This window comes from Branchiostoma lanceolatum, chromosome 7 (genome assembly GCF_035083965.1).
Source record: "Branchiostoma lanceolatum isolate klBraLanc5 chromosome 7, klBraLanc5.hap2, whole genome shotgun sequence".
In the NCBI taxonomy this organism is placed as follows: domain Eukaryota; kingdom Metazoa; phylum Chordata; class Leptocardii; order Amphioxiformes; family Branchiostomatidae; genus Branchiostoma; species Branchiostoma lanceolatum.
In genome coordinates this window covers 11,085,292-11,099,164 of record NC_089728.1, presented here as the reverse complement: position 1 = coordinate 11,099,164, position 13,873 = coordinate 11,085,292, and the positions used below count along the sequence as shown (strand labels likewise).

The 13,873-nt window shown below is 42.4% G+C and overlaps 2 protein-coding genes across 2 annotated transcripts; one reads left to right on the top strand and one right to left on the bottom strand.

Annotated features, from left to right (window-relative positions):
- Positions 1 to 6: 6 nt before the first annotated feature.
- LOC136439247 (dynein light chain roadblock-type 2) lies at positions 7 to 4,756 on the top strand. The gene is made up of 4 exons (XM_066434541.1): positions 7 to 121; positions 381 to 456; positions 3,587 to 3,754; positions 4,054 to 4,756. The coding sequence occupies exons 1-4, from the start codon at positions 119 to 121 to the stop codon at positions 4,098 to 4,100; spliced, it is 294 nt and encodes a 97-aa protein (XP_066290638.1). The 5' UTR covers positions 7 to 118; the 3' UTR covers positions 4,101 to 4,756.
- Positions 4,757 to 5,289: 533 nt separating this feature from the next.
- Positions 5,290 to 12,860, bottom strand: LOC136439242 (T-cell acute lymphocytic leukemia protein 1 homolog). Its single transcript, XM_066434532.1, has 4 exons — positions 12,278 to 12,860; positions 9,760 to 10,207; positions 7,942 to 8,087; positions 5,290 to 7,463 (listed from the first exon to the last, which is right to left on the bottom strand). The coding sequence occupies exons 2-4, from the start codon at positions 10,109 to 10,111 to the stop codon at positions 6,819 to 6,821; spliced, it is 1,143 nt and encodes a 380-aa protein (XP_066290629.1). The 5' UTR covers positions 10,112 to 10,207; positions 12,278 to 12,860; the 3' UTR covers positions 5,290 to 6,818.
- Between the last annotated feature and the right edge of the window lie 1,013 nt (positions 12,861 to 13,873).

The following is a 13,873-nucleotide window of genomic DNA, read 5'->3' as shown; positions in this document are numbered from 1 at the left end:
GGAAACAACATCTCTGTGACGTCATACCTTTCACAGGCTCATTCGCGCATGCGTACCATTCGACTTAGCAACAGGCCAAAATACAAGTTTGTCGTGAGACTCGAAGAATTCTTCCAAAATGGTGGGTTTTTCAACATTTTAAAGCATTTGTTCTGTTTCACAGAAACTTACATGAGTGACTGTTACCAGCTAGAATGTGGAAGAAGCTGTAGAATGGCGATTGAAACATATTGTGGATGATTTTGTCGTGTTTCGCTAGGAGGAGTATGTTCCACAGATTTGGGGTGGGAGGGCGGTAGAAGAATTATATGTCATAATATCATTCATGTCTTATATTATCACGAAGAAACAAACATCAATGTTCCTGATTCACATTACAGTCTGAAGTCGAGGAGATGTTGAAGCGGATCCAGGGCCACAAGGGGGTCATTGGGATCATCGTCGTTAACTCTGAAGGTAACTTCTGTTTACCTGACATCACAACACAACACAACAACAGAAACCGTGTGGTGTGAAAAACATGTATTAGGTGTGGTCATTGATGGAGCCTTAAATAGAAGTATTTTGTTTCCCCACAAGACCCGTGGCAGTCTTAAGAACTTAGGTTGATTGATGTAAAAGGAGCAATCCCATCGCCAAAACCTTGAGTATTCCAGTCAATCACACATTTGGCCCCATTTTCTTGTCATTTCTAATCAATGATAGCAGTGATTCAATGGGAGCCCAGTTCCTTTCAAGTATTAGAGGTGAACACCCCAACTAAAATCTCCATAGCTGTCTGCTGTTTAGATAGCATACATAGGTCTACAACTTATTCTGGAACATGATGTATGTACAGGGTGCGAAATACCCGGTTGCGCACTTGCGCCGCGCAAGCACATTTTGCTTGGCGCAACTAATTTCCACAGGCAGCAAGCGCAGTGCGCAACCCAAGATTATGAAGCCTGAGAACCCAATTTGAGCCGAGTAAGCTCACAAAAACAGTGTCACTTTCATAAAATTCGGTAAATTTTCAATTGAAACACAGAAATCAACACCTTTTTGTTCTAAACCATCCAAACCTGTTCAAAGATCCCGAAATTAGCGCTGGAAAAAGGCAAATAAACTGCCGTCGGCAGTGTCGGCAAATCAACATGGTCACCATGTGATATACCCCTCAAGTCTCCTCAACATGCAAATGACCTACTCTTTCATGCAAATGAGGTACTCTCATGTAAATGAGGTACTGTGGCATGAGTGTACCCATCAAGTCTCCCAAACATGCAAATAGGGTACTCTTTCATACAAATGAAGTACTGTCTCATGTAAATGAGGTACTTTCTCATGTAAATAAGGACTCTACTCTGGCATGTAGATGAGTTTGCCACTGCAGGTTCATTAAAGTTTGATAATGATTCCAACACAGTTACTAGTTTATTTGTAGGGGCAAAATTAAGTAATTTTTCTTTATTATCTTCGCCGAGTACTTGTACTCGGAGAAGATTATGTTTTCGGTTGAAAAATCTGTTGGGTGGGTCTGAATGTATGTCAGGAGCATAACTCAAGAAAACTTCAATGAATCTTTATGATTTTTGGTAGGTGTGCAGTGGTTGTGTAAAGGAAGGTCAAGTTCGAAAATGGTTTACCTTGCCTTTTTCAATAGTACTGCAGCGGACTTTGCATTTTTTTTGTGTTTGTATGTAGGCAAAAAAAGTGACGGAAACGTTGATGGATCTTCATGATTTTTTGCAGGTGTGTAGATGTTGTAGAAACGGAGGTCAAGTTCAAAAATGGTTCCCCTGGTATTTTCCGTCGGTACTGCAGCGGGCTTTGTGTGGATGTGTATTTGTATGTCGCCAGCATAACTCGAGAAGCTGTTGATGGATCCTTATGATATTCAGTGTATGGGTAGGATTTACAGAAAGGAAGGTCAAGTTCGATAATGGGCCTTCTAGCGGGTACCAAAGGTACTGCAGCAGAGCTTCAAAATTCAGGGGCATATTTTCTGAAAGTGCTATGGTCATGATTTTTGTGTGGTAGATAGTTCATGCCACAGAAAGTAAGTTCTGTAAATTTTGGCCCCCTAACGGCTTGTTAAGAACTGCAGTGGGTGTTTTTGTTTTGACATTCGGACATGAATAACTTGAGAAGGGGTCGACAGATCGTCGTGATGTTTGGTATGTAGAGAGCTCGGATGGTGCTTTACATTATCAATGACTAATTATGCAAATAAGCAGCTAATTTGCATAATTAGTAAGCAAAGTTTGTTAACCCACTGCCTTTCAATGGGACATGGGACAGTGTCAGGTCATGTAAACAGATAGCCTTGCATAAACGTACATGTAGGTCAAATAAATAAACTATTCTCCAAGCAGAGGTGTGAGTCCCGCTGGTTTTTGACGCGTTCAGTTTAAGCATTTTAGTTCAACACGGTTGGCGACATACCGAAATAGGGACAAAATAGAAAGCCTGACTAAAAACACCAAAAAACGTGCCAGATTTATTCTATTCATATGTATTGACTATACTATTTCATCATCACTTTCAACTTTCAACACTGCCATATCGAACCTTTGTGGCCCATATAATATCAACATACTCACATTTTTTCATGACCAGTTATAACATATATCATATACTAGTCCTGTACCACCAAATGATTTTTAACCCTATCTAGACTGGACTCATTCGCCCAATCATAACGTCCAATCATAATGGTATGGTGCATGATCAAATTTACAGGGGGTGATAAGCACGTAAATATTAATCACTTTCCATAATAAGCCTTGATTATTTGGCGAAGATAATGTGTTCGTGGAACTCTAGTTGTTGTTGTTGTTGTTGTTGTAAAAAAAAATATACAAAACTGATTTGAAATACTATACTGTTTTGGTGTGTACTACTGACAGTATATAAGTTTGCATGAATATTTTTTTTTCAAATTACTTTACAGGATGTTAGCCAATAGATAAGTTTTAGAGATATCTATTTACTTATCATTGAAGGTTATGTTAAAACAGTTAATCATTACTTGCCTTGTTCCAAGTAAAAAATACCATTGTGTATTTTTCAACTTGTTGGGCCAGCCGGGGAACCTATGCCCAATTTTTTCGAAAATCCCGATATATCACTCCCGAAAGATGTCATTTTTAATGTCACAGCAAATGGTGAATGTAGGTGGGGCAACCTGAAATTTTGATGTGCAACCGAGCTTTTGCCCCAGGTTGCCCACCGGGCAACCTGGCTCAAAAAAGTATTTCGCACCCTGATGTAATACCATCCTGGAACACTAGCTGGTGCTTTTGTACTAACTTTTGTGTCACAGTGTATTAAGTGACATGTTGACCACAGGTGTTTCAAATAGCCCGGGAATACAGGTCCATTGGCCCATCCTGAACTGTTTTGGCATAAAGTATAACTTATGTAGAGATACTACTCTTGTTTACACTTTTAGGACTATCTACATTAGTTAGTTATCATTGATTTGAACATAATGACCTGTCATACTTCCGTCCACTTGACGTTTTATCAAAATGAAAGTTACGAGTAGCTTTGGTAAGTTATAACAACGTTAGCTCACAAACCGTCTGATTGGTTGTATATACAGGTATTCCCATCAGGACGACGCTTGATAACTCCACCACGGTGCAGTACGCAGGTCTGATACACCAGCTGTCCAACAAGGCCCGCAGCGTGGTACGAGACATCGACCCGCAGAACGACCTGACCTTCCTCCGGATCCGCTCCAAGAAGCATGAGATCATGGTTGCACCAGGTAGGGCAGAATCGTGCAGTGGGTTGTATGGTTGATTGTTTTGAAAATGTGTTTGAAATATGTTACTCCAATGACAATTAGAAGAGACTCAGAAGAATTGGGGACAGAAAAGAGAACAATCTCTGTCAGGGAGAATAATACCAACATAATTGACAGACATAAATCAACAGGATGAATTGTAGACTGACAAGAAAATTATTCAGACTGAAAACCTATAGTTACATCACCACTCTCCAAATCTTTCCTGGGGTGTCAATCACTACTCACACTTACAAGTCTTTTTTCTTTATTTCTTCCAGACAAGGAGTATATACTGATTTGTATCCAGAACCCCAGCGACAATTAGACACTTCCCGTGCCCACCAGCCCAACAGCATATAGCAAGTGCACTACTGCTCCAGGGGAGAACCATTAGCTACTACAATGATTTATAGAACAAGTCATTGCAACTAAGTGTAAATATTGCTTGAGTTGGAAAGTTGTTTCGAATGATACACTGTTCTTTGGTGGTAGTGACACGGCATACTTTATAGGTTAGATGTTAACTGTGTTTATTTTAGGTCTTGTATTGTAAGGTATTTGAATGGGATATCCCTTCTGAAAGTTCCCTTTGTACAGCATTCCCAAATTGTCGTGCACCATGGCTGGCACTCATTTGATTATTTTTCTAAGCTGGAAAATGAGGTTACTTTTGAGAATAGAAGTAGTAAAAACAGCTTAGCACTTTGCCTTGGAAGGACGGCATGCATCCAAAATACCATGATAAACAACCAAATAGAGACATGTGAATGACATCAACATGGATTGGGATGAGATCTATACTGTACCAGGGTTAGGACCCTGCACGAGATGCCATATTGAGTCCTATAACTGCACACCCACAATAACTTGGGAAAGCAGCATTTGATGTAACAGGCATAGCATCTGCCACATGCCTGGACAACTGGTATATAAAAATGTAAGGGGTGGTTTTACCAAATGTCAATACAGATCTTTCCCAAAGTTTGTTTACATAGTCTTTTTCAGACCAAGTATGTTAAATAGGAGTATACCGTCCTTATTTAGACATACCTCTTCCATAGAAGTTCAATATGTTGTCAAGTTCCAGTCATTCTGCTTTCCAGACGGTCCTGTTTCTCTTTAATCTTGTCCCTTGTCATTAGTTAATCAAAGCCCAGGTAATGGTTTTCAGTACAATTAGTCACAGATAAAGTGATTCCCAACCATTGAAAATAGAGAAACCTGAACACTGGTCTGCAAGTATGAATTAATCCTATGATAAGGGGTAAGATGTAAAATCTCCCCCCTTCATAAAGAAATTTTAAAGAACAATTAAGAGATAGGAAAAGTAGAGCACACATGCTGAACGTTGAAGTGGTTTTACACAATTTGCATGCCCAAGTCTTGTCCTGAAATTTGTGTACTGCCACTAGTATTGTTTAGTGCAGAGGGCCATTCATCCATCATATGACCTTTGATAAGTGACAAACATTCATATGCAGGTAGACTTAACATATTGAGGAAACTACATTCAATTAACCTGTTTGGATGCTTTTAATACCACATAAATACAGTTTACATGTTTTGGTCCACAGCCAAATCAGCTGGACACTTTTTTATTCGATAAAACAGTATTCACCTGGTCCCACACACCTATGCACAGCTCAGACCGACATACATTGTACCGAGTCGGAGCCTTCTTGGCATGCCCCTTATACACACACATGGCTCTGGAAAAGTGTCAAGCTTGCTCCCCTCCCGAGAGAAGAAATTATCAAAGGATGAAGTTCACGGCTCTCCATGTGTGTGTACCTTACGTTTGGAAATTTGGTGTGCAGGCTATGTCTAGAGTATGGTGAATAACTGGAACACACAATAGATACTTTCTTCTTGTAATTCTTCAGGTTGAACGTGAAAAAAGCTTCCGTACATAGGGTAATGGCAGACAAGCATACTGAATACATTTACAGTACATATTTTCTCTCAATGGTTGTGACTTGATTTGCACTCGAGACTACCAAGATACAATAACCACAGATTTGTTTAGAATTTAGGTGTTTGGAATTCCTCTTTGAGTGAAAGAGCAAAACAATAAAAACAGTTGAAGCATTGACCCTGCCAGGTAGAGTCCCTATATTGCGGTGCTGAATGTTATATAGATATGGAGTCTGTTGAAACTCTTGACATTTGCATCAGGGTAACAGTTTTGTCAGGATGGATCAACCACTTGTCCAAACTGGTTGGTATTGTGATCGTGCAGTTTCTATGTTGATCTATATTCAGCTTCATTCAATACCAACATAGCCTGGGTGCTATCCTGGTTAGTTTATGTCTGCCCCTACAGTTTTACACCATACTAACCAGGATGGCACCCAGGCCAGCATGCAATCACTGGTAGTACTGATGAATATAGGTGTTCCCAATATCTTCTCACATCTTACATGACTGAAAACATTTGCACCACAAGTCCGCTTGCACTAAAGGTGCCAGATTACATACAATGATGATTTATGCACATTAACATCAGCTGTCAAAGTCAGTAGAGGTAGGACGGGTTACCACGTAAACCAGCAGAAAGGATCATCTTACACGTCATTCTAGAGTGAGTGTAGACCCATGATCTCAGCACTGTAGTCTGGAGTGGTAACGCTATGGTATCTACATAGAATAGCGATTCCTTCCATGTTCTTGTTTCCTCCCTTTTGTACATTCAATGTGGATGAAATTTTGCTGTGTCCTTAATGGCTAGGCTGAAGATGAACTGAAATAAATTTGCACAGGCGTTTTATTTGTATGTGGGTCCTTGTGGGACAGATTGCGCCATTATAACTTGTGGCAGTCAATAGAGGTTTTACTAATCCTAGAACTGACATCTAGGATCTGATGTTTTTGATACTTCATACCAACCATTTCGTCTGGAATCTGACTATTCCTTTGGGCAACTTTTCAAAACAAGTGCAACGCACTGACAGGAGTGACTTCACAACTTTTTACAAGTACATGTATACGTCACGTCATCTCACTGTACTTCAGTAAGTAAGTGTTCAATCTCACGAACTCTAACTTAAGCTCCAACTTCACCGCTGTCGTCCTCTCCTGTGATAACGCCGTTCGCCGTTCCACCGTGCGTCTCACTCTCAGTGTCCGGGCTACTGGGCGCTTCGTTCCCGTCTGGGTTAGTGGAGGACGTCGGCAGCTCATGCTCATCATGCTGGCCGGGGTCTGACGCGTCCTCTTCGTCCCGGTCCATGTCAGCGAGCAGTTTCTGGAGGAAGCGGATGTACTTCATGGCTAGTCGTAGAATTTCATTCTTTGATAATTTCTTCTCTGGCGGGTGGGTGGGGACTAATTTTCTCAGCTCGGCAAAGGCACCGTTGACGTTCTGTTGGCGCCAACGTTCACGCGAGTTGGTGAAAATTCTCCGGGCGATCTTGATGGGGTTTCCGTCCTCGTCGACATCGACGCCTGACCGACGACGGATGCGGTTCCTGACCTGTATGGCGGCCAGGACGGGGCTGGGGCTCGGCCTCCCGATACCTGCGGGGTAGCCGGAGGACCAGACGCTCACGGTACCGTGGGGCGACGGCGGCGTGGAGCCCACTTGGTTCAGGTAGGTGTAAGGGTGCGGGCGGGCGAGAGGGAAGGGCTGAGGTGCCATCGCGTCGGACCGGTGCGGAGGGAAGTAGGCGTAACCTCCGGCTGGTACCACCTGTTGGGATGAGATGGATAGACATACGGCTGTTTAAAGGTTCACAATCAGATGAATATAAAAACAGAAAGGAGTTTAAGACTTGACCTGAACATAAAACTATAAAAGTCTTGACCTAGATTCCGTAAAAGGCATGGCATGGCCATTAGTTCCTACTCAGGAAACTCATCTACTCGTAAAGCAAGTTAAAACCGTCTATGATATTTTCATGGTTCCTGCTCTGACACCAACCAGGCATCGTTGGAATACCTTCTTTTAGATCACTAACGTCATGACTGCACTAGTAGCTGTCTCTGTTGGTGACTTTTTTTCGATTACGCGAAAAGTTGTGGAAAGATTTGGGAAGTGCATGCTACGAACATTAACGTAAGAGAAAACATTGAAGTGAAATTTATTGAAACATCTAAGTTAATGTGGTTTCAAAGTAGCCATCTTTAACTCGCTGAAAACACTTTTGCGACTAATATTGCTTTCTGACCTGTGGCGCTGGATAGACACCGCTGTAGTACGTCTCCTGGCCGCGTGGGGGACGTTTTGGCTCGTACAGTGTCTCCGGAGAGGGAGAGGGACAGTGACTGCCGTACAGAGTCTCCTGCGCCTGGCGATAGTTCTCGTACACAGTACCTTCAGGAAATAAAGGCGCACACCAAGATGTAATCATTACATTAGTATCCTCAGGGAAAAGTCATTTGTATTTGAACTGCCCCTTTAAGATAGAGGGCGGAATATCGTTTTATTCTTAGCCAGATAAACGATTCGGCCCGAAAGAAGAGTAGAAAGGACAAACAATCAAAAGATAGACTGTAAAACAATGATGACGTCTGATCGTGAATTCTAGATTGATAGCGTCTAGCTCGTGCCTTTTATTACAGCCAAATATGTAATGACTACCTTCTTGGCACGGGCATAGATTTCTGCGTAATGATGGAGTATGGAATAAAAAACACATTTAATGAAAACAACAAATAATCTGTTGGAACCAGTGGTGGTTTTATGTAAGTGTAAAACAAAACATGCTCTTCAATAAATCAGTTCAACAGACACTTCTCTTCCGTGTTCGATTCTAAACCAGCGCACCCGTATTCTCCTCATACACTGTCGTTTGAATTCGCAAACTGGCCTTTATTCCTTACCACCGTACACCGCTTATCTTATTCAACTATAGGTCAATATTACATGAGATGAGTATTTCCAAAGAGCCATGTAAATGATCAAAATTTGTTAATCCTGTAAACAGATGGCATGGTTCTTTTAAAATTCTTCATTTCCCAGTTCCGCAAATTGATATCGTGGCCATCAAAGATCGTAAAAAGGGACGCCAGTGGCGAAATGAAGACTGAGACTGTCTGGATCATAGTGGATCGAACGGTTGGGAGGAAAATTTTAATTTACCTTTATCGGCTATTTTGGCAGTGGAAAAAGAAACACATGACAGAATTACATGTCTGTACATTTACACACTGTGTTGCGTCTACCTGGTGAACCCTTACACACAAGAGGAGAGAAAGAGGGGACAAGGCTTAGTTAGGATATTGAACAGCGAAGATCGCTACACCACTGACTGCCAGGGAAACAAAAACCTCAAGCCAGCTGACTGTTCCAGTGCCAAACAATTACAAATTGAAGATGGCAGTTCAGTTATACTCATATTGTTCCAATCGTCCTCCCGCAGTGATGGGTTACGATGCCGCTTTGTTATCCAGGATGACCTTTACTATTATACATGTCATTTCCCTTTGTTTGAGGGGCGGGAGAATCTGAACAGTTGGCCCTCACTTGTGCCCCATCTCGTCCTGGTGAAACCACTCGTGTGGATATACGCATTTCTATCCAGTGTGTGGGTTACCACAAGATGTACCTTAACTTGCCATAAAGGCCATTAGTGACAAGGCAAAGAAAGTTCCGCAAAATTACAGACAATATCAAGAGCACATCGTTTGCCTGAAATAGTTGCAACGTGTTTTTTGTTTAAGTCACCTGAAAGATTTATGTTGCTTTAATTCTTTCGATTATTACAATCCATATGCGAACAAAAAGATCACTACATGATGCATGGTCTTCCCATCCGTTTCGGAAAAATATTTTACGAAACATCGTCTTCTCCTGATCCTTCAAAAGAAATAAGTATGAGATTTATATTCTTCAGTGTCGCATTTTACACAGTTTGCCTGTACTGTTTCGTGATATTACGAAAACGCATCCTTGCTATTTCTAACTATCTTGTGTCCCCACAATTTCCGATCAGTGTCTGTCAAATACTAACGTTATTCAAGTACAGTCACACCGATGGACATACCTGTCGCCTCGTCACTCTTCTCTCCTTCCCGCGCCTTGTCTTTGTCCTTGACTTCCTCGGCAGGGATGCTCGTGACGGCCGCTCGGTTTTTAACGTCTTCCCGGCTAGTTTTACCTGGCCCTTCCCCGTCCGCTGTCCAGTCACGAGAGCTCTGTCCTGGCGTACTCACACTGTCCGGCCGTTCAACGGAAGGGATGCTACTGCTATCCACTCCTCTTGATATACTGATATTTTTCGGGCTCGCAACTTCCTTTAAATCTCCACGTCTTTGTTCTTTCTCCGGCTTTATCTGATCCCCGGGACTCGGCTGCACGCTGGCGGGAGAGTGCACCTCTACTTCCGCGGGTTCCATATCCGCCTCCCGATAGGCCGGGCTGGAGGCGAGCCGGTCACGACGGCCGGACGTACGCTGACGCAGCTGAGCTCACTCTCACAGCGCTCGGTCCACCTGCAACACACAACCGCCGGCACCAAACCATCTATCATACAACAACATAGTCATCTATACACAGTTTAACGTGTCTGATGGAGAGATAGTATTGCTGGGCCTTTACGGGTTTTCACATTTTACTAAGTTTTCGTTTTCATTGTATTTCAGATTGAATCGCGCACAATATAACTGTTATTCTCCTGTAGCCTGTGTATTGTCAGAGCAACCATACTTCACGGACATTATGTTTTGGGGGTAGAATAAATTTGTTTTCCTTTCCCGTTGAGGCGGCATGTAGGGGACGTTGTTGACAATCAAAACAGCAACAATACAGTAACGTTACATGTTGACCGGCTTCAGCTTCAGCCAGGTGAAATATGTATTGAAAGTCGCCGCTGAGGATCCAGTTATCAATCTCTTGCAGGTCATGATAATAGAGGATTTGTTACCAGAGGTACAAATCGTTCTTTGACGTTTTGAGACGTTGGGGGGATGAAGAGCGCAATCCTAAAATGCCCGCTTATACTAGTCACAAAAGAGCAAGTATTGGAAATCGTATTGAGCTGCTCGCGTGCGAAAATGTGACAACACACATCGAATAAAACACGAATGGGAGTCATATTTTTCCTGAAATTAATGGATGTTGACGCCTGTCACATATGGATAGAAAGAATCTAGATATTCTTCTTCATATTTCCAGATAAGGGCGAACAAAATAGGTCCATCTGTTCAGATACATCCCCTTGAATCTGTACTAAGCATGGAATGCAATGCAACATGGTATGGCGAAGTACCACATTTAACTCTGTCGTTTGTGACGCAAAATTACTCTTTTGCAAAAATGATACCTTGCATAGATCTAATGCAAGAATTCTTACAGAGTTATGTATGTGAGAGACGGACATGGTAGATGTTGTACTAACCAAATGCTACGAATAATCGTGTAGTGTTGTTGTGCAGGTGCGATTTACATTCCATGATTGTTCCGTACCACAACTAGAGATGACAGAATACACCTGTATGGCTATTTTTCTACATCATACTATTTATACATTTTCTACATCATATTGTTTCACTACATCATTCATTTTTCGATCTGGCATTCTCGACTTAATCATGTTGTGCTAAGTATTATGATATTGTAGCTGTGAACCGTTACTTCCATGTACAACATGTATATAGCATATGATATATATTTTTTACGTAAAGAACAATATGTAAATGTTTTCATTACAGTGTGGACGCAGTTTTTCTCAAACCCTCTTGGCATTACCTATTCTAAAAGGATCATATGTAAGGTTAGTTGTATTTTCGTCTGAGTTTGAATTATTTCAGGATCAATTTTGTTTTCATAAGAAATTATTTAAACAATATCTGAGGAAAATGTCACGCTTCATGCCACTCGTTATGGGCGTCTGCGACAGTCGGATTTAATTGAAGGTTTTGTGTTTAGCAGGAAAATAGCGTATCAGTGATAATACTGTGATTACACCTGACATTATTACGTTATGACATTTCTGATACTCCGATTACCCCCGACCCAATACCTTATACATTTGTATCTTGTTTTACGTCGCGTTGATATTCGTAGTTATTCTTTGCAACTACATTTATTCTGGAATGGTTAGAATTTCTCCTGTGCGCCTGCCTCTAACCGACTCTGTGCCCGGCTATGCGCACCGAGGACGCGTCTTAAATTATATCCGGTTCACTTGCTACTCCCTCACAACAAACTAACAACAACAAATTTGTCGAAATGCCATAAAGACCCCGCGTCGCCAAATGGAAAGAAAGAAACATAAAAAATGAAAGGAATATCATATTTATTTCTATTGCGTTTTCTTCGCTATGATTGCTTTAATTTTTCGATGTAGTATATTACAATGTTGACTTATTTGTCAATAAAGCACAGGTACATGTCAACACCAAACAAGTGGCCTGACTTTGGCCTTCAACATTCGCGGATTATCTCACGGAGAGTGAGACACTTGCTGGGACAGAACCGGTTATCGTCCACACGGCCGGTCGGTTTTATGGCAGGCTAGTTACTGCAGGATGAATAGTGTCCAATATGAACGCTAGAGATACCTGTTATCTTGAAGACTGCCCGCCCCAGACGTCAGTAAACAAACGGCCGGGTGATGTAGGTCCTAAAGCCGTGTCCTGGTCTGGCGGAAGTCCAGTCGGGCAGGGGCCGGGCGGCGTGAGCGACCAAGGCCCGTCTGACGTCTGCGTCGGCTCGCCGGATGGAACCCTATCCAGGTATGACGTCAACAGCTTCAATTCCTGCCGTCTCCGTGGCACTGGTGGTCCAACAATGTCATTTAGAGCTGAGATTGTTTTCCGCTGGACTCACGGTGGATTTGAACAAGAAGAAATGTCCTTCACGCCATCGCGACACAGAGAAATGCAGTTTTTGCGCTTGGGATGTTTTTCAAACGATAGATGCGCATCACCTGCATAAAAGTGAGTTTCTCCACCACTATCGCCATCGAGATCTGACCTGTTCGCGTTGTGACGATCTTTTGTGGGACAAACCGTTTCTTACCTTTAGCTTTCTCCCTTCAGTCTAATCAGAATTCGATTCACGTGGACCATACAATCACTGTCACGTCATATTATGACGTAGACAACTTCTACATGCGCACACGTCTTTATTCAAAGCGAAGCAGACTAACACAGGGGATAGCGACAAACTAGTGTATTTAACTCTGTCTGTCGCAAGCCCGACAAAAAAGAAAATCAACAGTTACTGCCTATTTAGCTTTAAAAAAAAAACAACGAAGCAATCAGGTTCACACCAGTTTTGATTGCTATGTCTCACGAAAAGCAGTATGTGTTTCTTGACCGTCTATGGGACAATGATAATTCATTAAACCCGATGCTAATGGTCCATTTCGGAGGAGGCATCAAATATATTTTGGTCATCAATGACCAAGATCCGAACTGCCCGGACTGATGTTGTGTAGAGCAGGTGCATCCAATGTTTTCTCAAAGTTTAGAATAATAAATAGTTTTTATTTCACACTCACGTCGATGTGACAGAATGCTGATTTCTTTAACAAAATATTCAATTCCAAACGTGAAACTTTACAACACGGTGGCACCTAAGGCCCTGGGGCAATATACTTCTAATAAGCTATCGGTGGCTCCCTCCATCATGCCCTACCATACCCGAGGACGGTTGGGCGACATTAGCATGCACGGTGCTCCCTCCCATCACCGACTGCCAGGAAAGCCGATCGGCCACGGACGCCTGTGCGGCGCTGATAAGGCGGGAACAATGGAGGGACGGGCTGGGGGATGCGAGAGAGATCGAACTCAGCTCTGGGCTGCTGAACAGGTGGAACATTCGGACACTGATAAGGGCCTCATGTGTGGACGTAAACGCTACTAACAGGCTTGCATACCGGCTTTACCTTAGGTCCTCCCGTGGCTACAGGCCGGCACACCGGGCAGCAAGTTCCCATCTATTTACAAGGGATGGGACAAAATTTGGATACGTTTGGTTGTGTGTAAAGTAGTCCGGATTGATGCTGAGGAAGTGACAGAGCGCATTGTTGCAAGGTGTGAGAAAAAATGCTCAAATATCTGTGCATTTCTGGGACTACGAATGGTATTGAATGAAGCAACTTCCAGTGTTTTTTTGTATAAGCCATCAGCGAAGTGTGACCGCTGGTTTTA